This window comes from Camelus ferus, chromosome 26 (genome assembly GCF_009834535.1).
Source record: "Camelus ferus isolate YT-003-E chromosome 26, BCGSAC_Cfer_1.0, whole genome shotgun sequence".
Lineage (NCBI taxonomy): Eukaryota > Metazoa > Chordata > Mammalia > Artiodactyla > Camelidae > Camelus > Camelus ferus.
In genome coordinates this window covers 25,870,027-25,884,329 of record NC_045721.1, presented here as the reverse complement: position 1 = coordinate 25,884,329, position 14,303 = coordinate 25,870,027, and the positions used below count along the sequence as shown (strand labels likewise).

Below are 14,303 nucleotides of genomic sequence, written 5' to 3'. Positions count from 1 at the left end.
TATATATGCTTTAAAATATATTATTACATTATACATTATACATGATATGACCCACTCCGGGAGTGGATCACACAGAAACTACTTTCCAAGTAATGAAAACTACTGGGACCGTTTGCCTTTGCTGTATCTCTCATTCCATCCCTATTAATATGAATTAATGGTTTATTTTTTCTTTCCCTTAGCTTCCACCAATCCCTGTTTACACAGAGAGGATTGAAACGAGTCTCTTCCTGGATGAGCCCAATTTTTGGTGATTATGTTACTAAGCTTAGAGGCTGACAGGAAGGGAAGAAATTATGTAAAACATAAGATTAGCCTTTTTTTTTTCCTTTTTAGCATACTGGAATATAAGTAAAAGGAGAATATTACACACCAGTGTATTCCATTTGCTCTTAAATTATTCCAAACTTAAGAAAACAAAGACTGTGAATATAACAATTTTAGTGGTAAGTGGATAACAACATGACCCAGGGCAGATGGGGAAGTCTTTTATAATAGCTATTTTAGGAAGTGGACTAATTTTAACACCACGTTAAAAAGATAAACATAATACCATTGTGACTACATCTTTAACTGTATAAAGTAGTTAAGGCATCATTTTGCACCACTGTCCCCCAAAACAGAATTACAAAAGTTTGAAAATGTGCCTTTCCAAATAATTATGTCTGAGACAAAAGACAATCCAGAGAAAAATGGAACTATGGAGTGTCATTATAAAAGACCATATTTGATCGATTGCTTTTCCTTAACAGGACTATTTGGTAACTTTAATGAGTATCATTCTGTTTTGCTTCAGGTATTTTTTTTTAAGGTAGAAAGAAACTCATTGTCCATGGAAACAAAGGCAATGAAATAAATGGTTTATAGTCAAAAGTAGAATTTTAGGGTCATTTATTTCGTAATGTTCTGTTGTTATTTTTTCTCCAAGGGTTTATAAGACAATGCATTATACTGCTCCATTTTCCCACAAGGTTTTATTCGGCTTTACATTAAATAATGACTCTGAACCACATCTCCTATTCTGCTCCGGTATAAACTGTTGTAACTGCAAATGCTTAATACGCAGCATGTACCATCAATTTATCTGAGTGAGTTACAACAAATCAATACAGAATTTGTGAAGTCATTTGTCTTTAACGTGACGTGGGGAGAACCAATTCTGGCTGGAAAACAACCATCAAGGTTTGTTTGTCCTTCTCCCGGCAGACTTCTGCATTTTGGAGTTAGAAGGGCAGTGACGGATGACCCAGCCTCCTGACCCTCACCCTGAGGGTTGCTAATGTTGTATTCTGCAGAGGAGAAGACTAAGAAGAAGAGGAAGAAACTACATCTACAGTTACTGACATTTAACAAGAGTGGCGACTTAACAATCCTTTGGTGTTGAGAGGCTCCAATCCCAGAATAAGGAGGAGCCCAGCTGCACTCAGTGATGCAAAGAAGATGGGAGGGTGTTTACTGAGTTTATTCCAGGTGCCCCTTCTATGGTGCGTTGCCCATTTATGTTGCAAAACTTGAAAACCTTTAAATAATTAGATATATAGAGCATTATGCAGAATTAATACCTTAACCATCTTTGTGTTTTTCTGAAAACATCATTAATAATGAATGAGACTGATGAAAAACCACACTTGTAAATCACTTTATTCTAACAGCTAACATAAGAAATCTCCCTCATTGTCCCCATGGCCTTCCCTGTCCCTCCAGCCTCTGTGGTCAAGTTGAGGCATGCTCAGGATTAACGTGACCCACGAAGGGATCACTGGGAACATGAGGTCAGGGCAGGATGAAGGAACTGACTGACCTAGGGATTACAGGGCCAGATTCACCGACGATTCATCAGATTCCACTGAGAGCAGGAGGAGAGAGGGAGAGAGTCTGCAGGGCTCTTGCTCCACAGCACAGAGAACGAGTTTTCCCTGAATTTCCCCTCCCCTCGTTTACCTCATCAGTAAATACTTGCCAAGTGCCTGTTGGCTTGGGTTATCAGAGCATGAAGAAGTGCACATGTAACTCAGCGAGGGCACAGACAGGAGGAGAACTCGGCTCTCAAAGCACTCACTGTGGGCCAATGCATAAATCAAGGAAGATCTCGGGAGAAAACAGGGACATGCGCTAAGAAGGGGCTGGCATCCAGGACTGTGTGATGCATCCAGGTACAGGCACCACTCATCTTCCAAACGGAATAATAATTTATGCACCAGCCACTGTGTGTTGGTACAGACTTTTTAAAATGCACAAGTCACAAAACCCTTGCTTTCTCCTGTTACAGTACGTGGCACCTCAAGTCGGTTCAGCACTGGAATGACCTAACTATGGTAATGGTACCAGACTCTCATCATTAAACTACAAGCTCCTCATGGTCGTCCGTGAACTCCTCCCACCCTCACCCCTCGTCCAGGGCCCTCACCTCTCCTCCTGGCACTTCCCAGATTTCCTCCTGATGCTCCCAGGACAGGTCATGAGGAGTTAATGAGCTTGTGTCCGAAACACCAGAAGGCATGACTCCTTACCTTGTCTACTGCTTTTTTTTTTAAACATCTGCATCTTTGGGTGGAGTTTGCCCTCAGTGGTTCACCAAAATCTTAGCATTTTTTATCATCTTGAACAGGGTCCCAACAGGAAATGTCGCTCTGGAGGAGAGTAACACACAGCAGGGTTCCTCACAAAGGGCTGTTTGTATCAGAGTAAGTCTAGAGAAGCCACCAGGAATCGTGCAGAAACCTGGAAGGAGGTGATAGCCAAGTTATCATCACCCCCAGGCTGGAAGCAACTGGGGAGAAAATGAGTACGACAACTAGAGGGTTGGACCCACGCAGTGTCAGCCCCGCGGAGAGGAGCTGTGGCCTGGCCTTTGCACCTGCAGGCCCAGCCAGCTGGAGAGGGTTCTGCAAGAGGGTAAGTACCTGGACCTCACTCTGGTGGTTCCCTCCAGCCGTCTGCTGGGCCTTCTCATGGGCAGAACACGACCCACACCCAAGGGAGGACAGCTGTCTTGCACCCACCCCCATCACGTCCTGATTAAGGTCTGCACCAGCGCTGTGCAGCAGATACAACCTTAGACTCTGGAGTAAAGGGACACTTACACGGCCTTTGTGTCCCACTGACTCAGGAAGGAGTCCCAGGAAGAAGAGGACCCATAAACAAATCTAAAAGGTCAATAAAGAATTAAAACTACCGAAACAGAGGTCAACATAGGTGAGGCGGGACCACAGCTAACCATGCTGCCAGACCCTGCGCTAAGCATTTCTTACGAATATGTTGTAATACCCTTACCCAAACCCTCAGGGGGAGAAACTGCGTTTTAGGACAACGATGCACCCTGTGCCACAGAGGTCTGTACACTTGGGTTTAACCCCTAGAACATCAGAGGCTGTGGTCTCCAAGAGAACCCAGACCTCAAGGGAAAGCAGGAATGCTGGACATTACAGTGGACGGATGGCCTGAAAAAGAATGAGGCTGGTATCAAAGGTACCACGTTTGATGTAAATACTGACTGTAAATAAATTAGCTGCTCTGTGTATAAATGATTCAGGAATGACGTCACCAACTGAGATCTGCAGCGGTGGTCACAAGTGTCTGAAACACAGGTATTGCTTTCACCTGCCCACTCACAGCCCATCAAGACGGTGAGGTGTTAATGAGCACTGGAAATGAAAACGGGGCTCGTCATAGCCCCACTGGATGCGGCTTCAGAGGGCCTCAACCCCTGTGATGAGCCAAACCCTCTTCTAAGGCCTTAGCAAACAAGTCTTATGTTCAGTCTCACCTCGTCCTCTGACAAGTAAGATCTCGTGACATTTGAATCCCCGGTTGACCCACTGCCTACCGCCTTCACGTCTATTTTCATACAGGAAGTTACCGATGGTGCGGTTTGCAGAGTGCCCACCGCATGTCAGGCGCTGGGAGAGGCAACGTGCAGAGTCCTCGCTCGAGCTCCTCAACGAGAACCATCAGCTTTACTTTTATAAATGACGCAACCTGGACGCGAACACAGTAAACACTTCCACAGCTATGGAAGGCTTGTCTCTCTAGCCTCAAAGCCAGTGTCCTTTTCTCTGTGAAGCTCTTACTTTAGCTTCTTCAGTCACATCTTCTGCAAAAACAGCCTGTTACCACTGACCACACTGCTGATCTTAGAAGGCTCACCGTCTCCTCAAATCCTCATTTCCTCTCATGATTAATTTTCATGTTTAACCAAAAAAAAAAAATAGTTTAATGCTGTTGGGAGAAATAAAAGAACGTCTCTAACACCAATGAGTTATTACATGTTTGTCAATTTGGGTTCAGATAAGGAACCAGACGTAGTCTCCCTACAAAAACAGCCTCTGTCTGAATGTCACTCTGGCAGACAAATCTGACGTCTACTTGATCTGCTATCAGACTCATGTTGACTTGATGTAATCGTTCACCTGATACATAGTTCTGTTACTGGGGATCATTTCTGCAAGGTTTTTATCCATAAAAAAATCAATTTCAAAATAATTACAAACACCGCATCGCTCTCTCTGTTGAACATGCTGAACTAAAAGCTAATGATAACAAAATATTAAACTTTATTTTAGAAAAATGAATTCCTTCCTTCAGTAGTTTTCTTCTTTCATCATTTATAAGTCCAGTCTAGTTTGAATAGTACTGCCTGTGATTATCAAACAGGAAATAAAATAAAACATTTACAGACTGATCTTTGTATGTGTAAGACATAAGCCCCTGAACTGCAGTCAGCTGGAGAATACTCCCTGCTATAGACTGAGTTGTGTGTCCCCAAAATCCGTATTTTGAAGCCTGACCCTCCAAGGCGATGGTATCAGGAGGTGGGCCCTCTGGGAGGTGATCAGGTCATGAGGGTGGAGACCTCATAAACGAGATTAGTGCCCCTATGAGAAGATCCAGAAAAGGCATCTCTCTGCATCTCCACCCTCTGAGGACACAGTTAGAAGATGAACAGCCATCTGTGAGTCAGGAAGTCAGTCCTCACCAGACACTGAACTGACCAGCACCTTGCTCTTGGACTTCCCAGCCTCCAGAACTGTGAGAAATAAATTTAAATCACCCAGTCTGCGGTAATACGTTAGCCCCAAAAGTCTAAGACCCACCCTGCGTTTGAAGCCCACATCCTGGGGGTCTGGCTTTCCCTCTGCCCTCGCCAAGTGCCAGAGGACAGGACCCTGCACAGAGTCAGCAGACTGCTGTTACACACGCACTCAGCAGGAAGCCACGCAATAGGAACATGGACAAAGCTGGTGTGGGTCAATCTACGGTGTGATTTTTACATGCTTATCATTGTTCTCTGTGCTTGTTTACTTGTTAGTTTTAGTGGACATTTGTCACAGATAAAACCTCTCACAGAAGCCAAATAAATCATGCACATAAAAACAGTGAGTGGAACTGAGGGCTCTCCAGACGTTCACCCACACCTCCCACCTCTACCAACAGCCAGCAGTGGAAAACCAAATGAAACCCCCAGACCCCACCACTGGGACAAGGAGCACTGAGAGAGGGTCTGCTGGGGTGCGCAGGAAGAGACCGGCAGGGATGAGCACAAAGGGCACCCCAACGGATTGAAATCTTGAAAAAAACACGGTGCTGGGAAAGAACCACACTGGAAATAAACCCACTTGGGTGTCACGATGGGGCCTTCCACTCTGCCGTGAGCAGGACAGGCAAGCCCACAGGGAGGCTGTGACAAGATATTTAACTCTGCTACAGAGGTGAAGGCACAGCCCTGAGGGAACAAAACGAGACAGTGAACTGTGCCTGGGGGAGCAGGGAGAGGCTTCAAGTGGTGAGGCTTCAAGACCTCGTGTGTTTCCGTGTGCAAGGAAGGCAGAGAGGGCACTTCTGGCAGAAGCACACAGTGACATGGATGGCGGGATAGTCCTTTTGGCTAAATTACGATGCGGGCTGTCAAGAAGGAGATACCAGAAAACCAGGCATCAGGGGATAGCTCCAGTCACCCAGCAGCTATTGACTGAGCCCCTGCTGTGTGCTGGGCATCTCCAGACAGACCCCACAGGTGTGCGATTCATATTCTTCTCTTCTTTGGAAGGAAGTAGACGTTGTCCTAAAGCTATTTTATTCTGTAGTCCATGGATGACCAAGAGCATTTTAACAGGAAAATGACAAGACCAGACTGGAATGCCCCAAAGATCAGTCTGGTATGTGTGGTGCATATGAGAATGGAAGAGAAACTGGGATCAAAACATACAGAGTAGAACAGCTATTTCATAGAGAAATCTGGATGGTCCAGTCTCAGTGACCAAGGAGGGCAGAGAGCAAAGACAGATTTGAGATGTATTTAGGAGACAGAAGGACCATGTGCTTTCCCCCAACAATGTGCAGTCAGTGTCTGTTCTCTCTCCTGGCAAACACTTTTGGAGGCAGAAAGAGACGAAGTGGGAAAGGCAGTTTACAGAATTACTTCTCGGGAATGGCTTCCTTCTAATGGACGTATCAATCCTCCCACAGAAAGAAAGAGGACTTACAGACAGAGTTTTTATGGCTGCTGTCCTTGCTGGGCAGCATCTTCACTCCTCTTGACTTCAACTCGATTGCCTTTTTCACTGGAAGAAACAAAATAAAACCATTACTAGGTAGGACCCGGAGAAACACCACAAAATTATGTTTTATCTTCATAGCATTTCCAGTCATAACTGCTTTCTTGCCAACCTCTGGAACACAGGACACCTTCTCCGAGGTGAATGATGCAAAGCAAATGAAGTATAAGAGCTTGTGAATAATTAATGCGAGGCTATCAACCAGCAAGATCAAGCTTATAACAACAGTGTCAGAAGCTAAAAATAATATGTGGTGAGATTACCAACTACATCCAACCCTACTTACCAACAGTTATGGCAGATTCTACAAATCATTATTATTTCACCAAATTTCCCAGCAGACTGCTCTCTCAACTTATGTGCAGTGACTACGGAGTTTCCTAAATTTGCTACATTCGTGAAAAATTTTGAAGAAAAATGAAACTTTCTCAATCATTTATTCACCTAGTCATTTAATAACTCCAAGTTTTAACAAATATTCATTGATGGGGGGCTATAATGAGGAAATGTTCTAAGTGTTGGGGATAAAACGCTAAAGAGAAGAATACCTGACCTTATACCCTACAGGCAGTATAATGTGATATCGGTTTCTACAGTCATAGTTCTCACGCTTATAGACTTCTTGATTATTCCAGGCCCTGCATTAAATATTTTAAGAAGATTCACTTTTCTGGTCATTTTTGGGTGAAAAAAAAATTGGGAAGTCACTTCTGGGAAAACAAAAGAAAATAATTTAAAATTTTCTGTTTAAAATATTTAAATTATTACATGTTATTAAAATTAAAATGATATTTAAATAGTTCTGATTTACATTTATGAGATTGGTCCTAGAGTAGCATGAAGATCTAGGTTCAAATCTTTGCTTACAACTTGGAAGCTATGTGGCCTGTGTAAGTTACTTAACTCAGAGCCTGCTCATTCACCTGTAAATGGACTGTGATGGTTAATTCTATATGTTGACTTGACTGGGGTACAAAGTGTCCAGATAGCTTCTCAAATGTTATCCTGGGTGTTTCTGTGAGGGTGATTTTTGGATAAAATTAACACTTAAATCCATAAAATGTTTAAATCTAGAGTGAGTAGAGCAGATTGCTCTCCCTAAGGTCCGTGGGCCTCATCTAATCAGCTGAAGACTCGAATAGGACACAAAGCTGGCACTTACTGAATAGAAGAGAATTCTTCCTGCCTAACTGCCTTTATACTGGGTTATACATTTTTTTCAACATCATTTTTTTTCTTCCAATTTAGTGAGATATAGTTGACATACAGCACTGCATAAGTTTAAGGCATAAGGCCTAAAATTTGACTTACATACATCATGAAATGATTACCACAGTAAGTTTAGTAAACATCCATCATCTTGTAGTGATGCAAAATAAAAGAGAAAAAAAATGTTTCTTAGGATGAGAACTCTTAGGATTTATTCTCTTAACAACTTTCACATACGATTTACAGTAGTGCTACTTATATTCATCATCTCGTACATTACATCCCCACTTCTTACTTATAACTGTAAATTTGTACCTTTTGGTTCTCTTCATCTAATCCCCTCTCCTTCCACCCCTTGCTTCTGGTAACCACAAATCTGATCTCTTTTCTTATAAGTTTGTTTTTGTTTGTTTTTTTTGAAGCACAATTGACCAGAACCCCATGTTAGTCTCTGGTTCACAACAGAGTGAACTGGTACTTCTACACATTATGACACGGTGACCATGTTAAGTGTTGTTACCATCCGTCTCCATACAAAGACGTTCCGTAATTATTGCCTGTACTCCCCACAAGTGCATCCCAGCCCCATGACACTTATTTTGTAACTGGAAGCTTGTGCCTCCTCATCTCCCCACCTGTTTCTCTCCCCCCACCCCTCCTCTTTGGCAACTGCCTGTTTGTTTGTTCTCTGTATCTATGACAATGTTTCTGTTCTGTTCTATTCGTTCATCTGATTTGTATTCTGATTCCACACAAAAGTAAAATCATACAGTATTTATCTTTGCCTGACTGCCTTCACACTAGGGTATTCATTTTTTTAACGCCTTCAGATTCAAACTGAAACACTGGCTTTTCCTGGGTCTTGGTCCTGCCAACCTTCAGACTAGAACCACACCATCAGGTCTCCTGGGTCTCCAGCTTATCACCTCACCCTGAAGATCTTGGGACTTCTCAATCTCCACGACTGTGAGAGACAGCTTCTTGTATTACTTGTGTAGGATATGTTATATATACATACGTATAATTCTAACCGTAATTCTATTGGCTCTGACTCTCCGGAGGGCCCTAATACGGTAGGCATGCTGATATCGAATGCAGGGGAATGAGGCTGTGTAAGTTTTAAGCATAATGAACACACCCCCTTTAGAGGAAGACCCTGGACATCGCAGGCTCAGTACGTGACAGTGTTTGTTATTATTTCCAGTACAATGGTGCTGTACTGTGGTAGACTCTCCCTTCCTCTGAGTTCTAACGTGCTTCAAGTTACTACATCCTCTACTGGACAGCCCTGGTTCTTGGCAACATTGCAAAGAAGAGACCATCCTGAGAAGGTCTTTCCCCTCAGCACCTCCCTGAAGCCCCTCTTTTCCTCCATCCAGGGTCCTCCTCCCTCAGCTCCCCTCAAGGCTGGGCAGGGAGAGCCCCACATCCTAGGAAAGAATCACAGGTGAGGGAGAGAGCAGGGCAGACAGACAGGTGCACCCCTAGAAGGACCAGAGTCACCCAGAGCAAATTCCTCCACTGCTTTGTTTTCCACGGATATGAGTATTTAGCCCATTGGTTCTCAAATCTTGAAATAAGTGATGAAACACTCTTCCTGATTTATAAAAATGCTAAATGTGGGTCCAATCTCACACCTACAGAACCAGAAAATCTGGAGCTGGGCCTGGCCTTCAAGCTTCATTTTCTCAGCACAGCTGCCAAGTATTTTGTTTTGTTTCCAATTTATTTTGTTTTCTTTTCTCTTTGTTACTTTGGTTTTCTGGGGGTAGAGGGCATTAAGTGCAAAGGTTAGCGTCTGACACTCACTGGTCTGTTCTCAGCGAGGCTAACTTCTCAGTAATTCGGATTCAACAACTTCAAATAGATAACTTCCCTTTCTGATAAGGACAGTTAAGAAGGTGACAAGTTCCGGAGGCAATACTTGCAGATTAAGGGTAGAAAACACTGAAAAACAGCAATAACTATACACAAAAGGATACTTTTGTTTCATTTCCTTCTTTCTTTTTTGCCATATCAGCTGCTTCACTACAGTCTCTTAGGTCAGATTAAAACTTACTTTCTTCAGGTAGTTTGAATACTTGAAGGAACAACTGCTACACTGAAATGACAATGATTTTTTCACTATCGTGTTTAAAGTGGCAATAAAGCAAGAGAGAAATAGGACTGTTTCTACATGAAGCAACTGCCTTCTCTGTTCTTTCCAAGGAGAATATCCTTCCCTTCTGTATCCATGACTGACCCCTAATTAAGCTCAGCCTGCTCCCCGGACCCTCCCCAGGCCCCCTCCTCCCCCAATAGCAAAACAGCTGACTTCACTGGGGCCCTGCACACCTTTCAGACCTGTCCTAGGAAACCCAGTCCTACCATCTGTCTCTGGAGTCCTGGAGCTTCCTGCACCAGCTGATACGATGCGGTGTCTAATACAGTACTTTACCTATAATGGGAGCCCATAATCCCAAACAGGTAAATTAAAATGCAAGGCTGCTTCAAAGAAACTTAATTTACTAAATACAGCCACAGAGGAAATTGTTTCACACATATATACCAGTTACTGACAAATCTGAAGAATTCAGGGTTTGGGATTAAAAATATAAACCCGGTTTACTGGATTTATTATTAACTCAGAGGATTATCATAATTTCATTAATACTTCTCCAGGCTGAAAAATTTCACCTAAATAGCACAACAAAAGAATATTCACTATTATTGATAGCAATAATAGTGAAATCCTTGGACATACTTTGAATTGCAAGGGCTTACTATATATATATATATACACACACATATATACATACACACACACACACATACCCACGTCTACTTTTATATTTATGTTATACACTGTGTATTTATATTACATTCATTATAATATATATTATAAATGTGTAAAATATTTAAGTGTACAACATATAAATGAATCTACTGAACTTTTGTTGGAAGTGTTCTTATCTAACTTAATTTGTCTTATAATTAAGCAATAGCTTTCTATTAAATTTGATGAGTAAGTCATTATAGTCCCTAAGCTGTTGATCTTTTGTATTTATACCATCTTTTTATATCATCACGTTAGCACATACAACTTTCCAAATTCCATCATTCATGTTAACTTATTCTCAAATTGGGAATCTTTTCTGAAAGATGTTTTTGGTTCATGGGTTGTTTGGAAATTTTACTGTCTTCCTTTATTATTAGGGGGGAAAATCTAAACCTCTTCTGGATTATCTCGGAGATTTTTGTCAATCTTTTTCATTTTGAAGAGAAAAATAAATGTTTCGAAAATGACGCATCTTGAGGAACCCCACTGGTTTTTGCACCCTCTCCTACTGCAGGGCTCCCTTTCCCCTAAGAGCACGTATACCATCATGTTTTAGAAATTCTTTCAAAATATTAATTTGCTTCATTAATAGATCCAGTTATAGCCCTCCTCCCCCAAATTGTTTTAACATTTCTTCATTAGATCTGAGGAAGACTCATTAAAATTCAGATCACTTTACATTTGGAACATACATTAAAGTTTTTTAAACTGTATCAAAGTATCTCCAGAGTTAACCTATGAATCAATAAATATCTAACTATGGACCCTATTTCCTATTCTCTGTTAAGTATTATAAATGCATGGTTTATGCTGATGCTGCTAAAAATCAGTGTAAATACATATGATCTTTTCATGGCTGTCCCTGTGGACGGTCTAGAGCAGAGAGCCTCCACCCCTGCACTGGGACTCGGCCCCTCAGAAGCACGGGGCCAGCATTTTTGCTCCTTCTGCATAATCATTTTTTCCTTCTCTGCTTGAACAATCCCATGACTACACAAACAGGTTGTTCCTCTTGCCATCTTTATGAATCAAGACAAAGCAGACAAGACGGCAAGCCTGCCAGCCTGTGAACAGGCAGACGGAGCCTGTGTCCACACTCCCACAGCCGCCTGCCCGTCCCTCCTCTCCTGGGAGTGGGGAAACAGAACTCCTCCAGGGGTCTGCGCTCCTCCCTCTCTCTGCCAGCTGCTCCTGAGTCTGAAGACAGCCCCGTTACGGCGAGAGGATCCCTCCCTGTTGCTGAACTTTGTGGTCAGTTCTTCAGTCCCCCTTCTGCTGTGAAACAGTCAGCCCCCACCCCGGCTTCCGGAACTCCACATGCTCGGAGGGCCCCGAGTTCAGTCGTGATGCCTCCCTCGGAGGTCTGAGTGTCACCCCTCAAGGCTTTGCTTTTTACCGCCGACCGTTAAGACGTTCCGTGCACAACCTTGACCAGTATGCAACAGAAGTACGGTAATCATCTAATTAAATGTTATTGGTATTAGCCTATTTTATTAACGAGTAATATATTTTTAAATGACTGTTCTTGACACCCTGCAAAGTGCTTTCTATATATCCTGTTTTAATCACACCGCAAGTCATAAGACTTATGCTATTTATTACAGAGAAGAATCGAGTTACCAGGAGGGTAAATGATTTTCCCTAGGTTACAGAACTTGAGGAGGGAGAGCCGGACCGGAGCTGGCAGTCAGATTGCAGAACCTGGTCACTTCCCCAAGCGGAGATACTGTCTCGTTCGTAAACCACACTGCTTGTTTTAACCATACTTCATACTTAAAATTTCCTTTTTATAAAGTCACTGCATTATACAATGGAATTCTTAAACAATCACATATTAGTAAACGTCTTATCACACTAAATTTTTCAAAATAAGAATTTGATTAATTGACTCCTCAAACCATTAGCTAAGAACTCTGAAAGAGTTTGTATGTTAGCTGCTTAAACATGGGTTAAACATCTATTAATATCAACCCTGTTCTAACAAAAGGTGTGCAGTGAGTCGCACAGCATTGTGCTTTCCTTTTCTATTGACTACTTTTGTTTGTGACTGTAGTAGTACATGAACACTGCAGAAACTTTGGGAAAACCTAGAAATTACCAAGAAGAAAACAAATAACTGACTGACTAAATCTATCACCTAGAGACGCCACTGTTAACATCATCATTTATTTATTCATTTCCAACCCTATGGGCATTGCACATATAAGTTAATAGGGACATAGTGGTAAAAAGACATGTATGGTATTTATAGAATAAAAATAAAATAGTAAATATATTTTTTATTCTGCTTTTATGACCGTTTTGAGCATGTTTCCTTATCACACACCACCGATTACACAGTATATACATATATTTTTTTAAATCAGATATTGCGGTTGGTGAATATTTTTTGAAAAAATATTTTAATGGATTGGTTATAATATATTTAATTTGTTTCCTATTAAACATTGGCTCTTTTCTCACTTTTTGCAGTTGTATCTAATACCAAACACCTCCGAATGCGTCACCAAACTCTGATGATGTGTTTCATGGAAAAAGAGCCAGAATTAGGATTCTTTGGTCACGGCCCTAAATCCTTAAGGCAAATTTGTTTTTAATGGAGGTGCTGGGGATTGAACCCAGGACCCTGTGCATGCTAAGCACGTACTCTACCACTGAGCTATATCCCACACCCCCTTTAAAAATTATTTTTAAGTGGCTTTTTTTTTTTTTTTTTTTTGAGGAGGGAGGTAACCAGGTTTATTTACTCATTTTTATTTATTTAATGGAGGTACTGGGAGCTGAACTCACGGCCTTGCGCATGCTAAGCATGCACTTTTCACCGAGCTACACCCACGCCTCCTGAACTATTTTTCAGACAAGCCATTTCAGCTCCCCTCTCCAGTCAGAGTGTCCTGCCTTATCACCTGTGTCACCACTGAGGTTTGGCATATAAGAGAGCAGTTAGTAACTCGGTCACTGAGGAGTGCCGTCTGGTTTTCATCTGCACTGAGAACAGTTAACGCGCGTGCTCACTTACTCCGCGAGATGCCGCCTCCCCTCAGGGTCTCCCGGTCTGTACGTGGCCCCCCTTCCACGGGGGATATATTCGAAGGCCCTCAGGGGAGGCCTGAAGCCGCGGCCAGGACCCAATCCTTTAAACAGTGGGTTTCCTCGTACAGACGCCCACCTGTGAACTAGGCACAGGAAGCCACTACCAGCCACGGCCGCTAACAGCGGGACAGCGGGAGTGGCAGGGCGGCAGGCACCTACGCCCGGGCGCCTCTCGCGCTCCAAACACCTCAGTCGCAAGTCCCAGGCCTTCCCGTCCTCGCCAAGCTCCCGCCACACACCGTGGCGTCGCTCGGGCACTTGAGTTGCGGCCCAAACCAGCACGAATTTCTTTTTCCTCCTTCACGGGTTCAGGGACGGGAGGCCCTCACCGTAGTTCTCGCCTTTCCTCATTCGAGAACTTTCGCTGACCGCGGACGCCTGAGCTTCCGGGCCAACCTCAGCGACCACCGGCCCGGTCTCGCGGGAACAGGAGACGCGGTCTCGTTCTCGGCGCCACCGAGCTGCCCTCGCGAGACTTCTTGACGCCGCTCGGCCTTGCGCGAACTTTACGTCAAGTTACCTCAGGCAACTCAAGTCTGAGGAGGCGAGACCTCGGGGGGGGGGGGGGGGGCGTGACCGCACGTTGCCTTTCGGGGCTCCGTCGCTGCTGCAGCGAACGTCCTTGAGTC

The 14,303-nt window shown here is 43.2% G+C and overlaps 1 protein-coding gene across 1 annotated transcript in view; it reads right to left on the bottom strand.

The window, feature by feature from the left end:
- CSMD1 (CUB and Sushi multiple domains 1) overlaps positions 1-14,303 on the bottom strand; it is a 1,664,412-nt gene that overhangs the window by 383,678 nt on the left and 1,266,431 nt on the right. Inside the window, 1 exon segment of the mRNA XM_032468715.1 lies at positions 6,483-6,560. Coding sequence (XP_032324606.1) covers positions 6,483-6,560 — 78 coding nt within the window.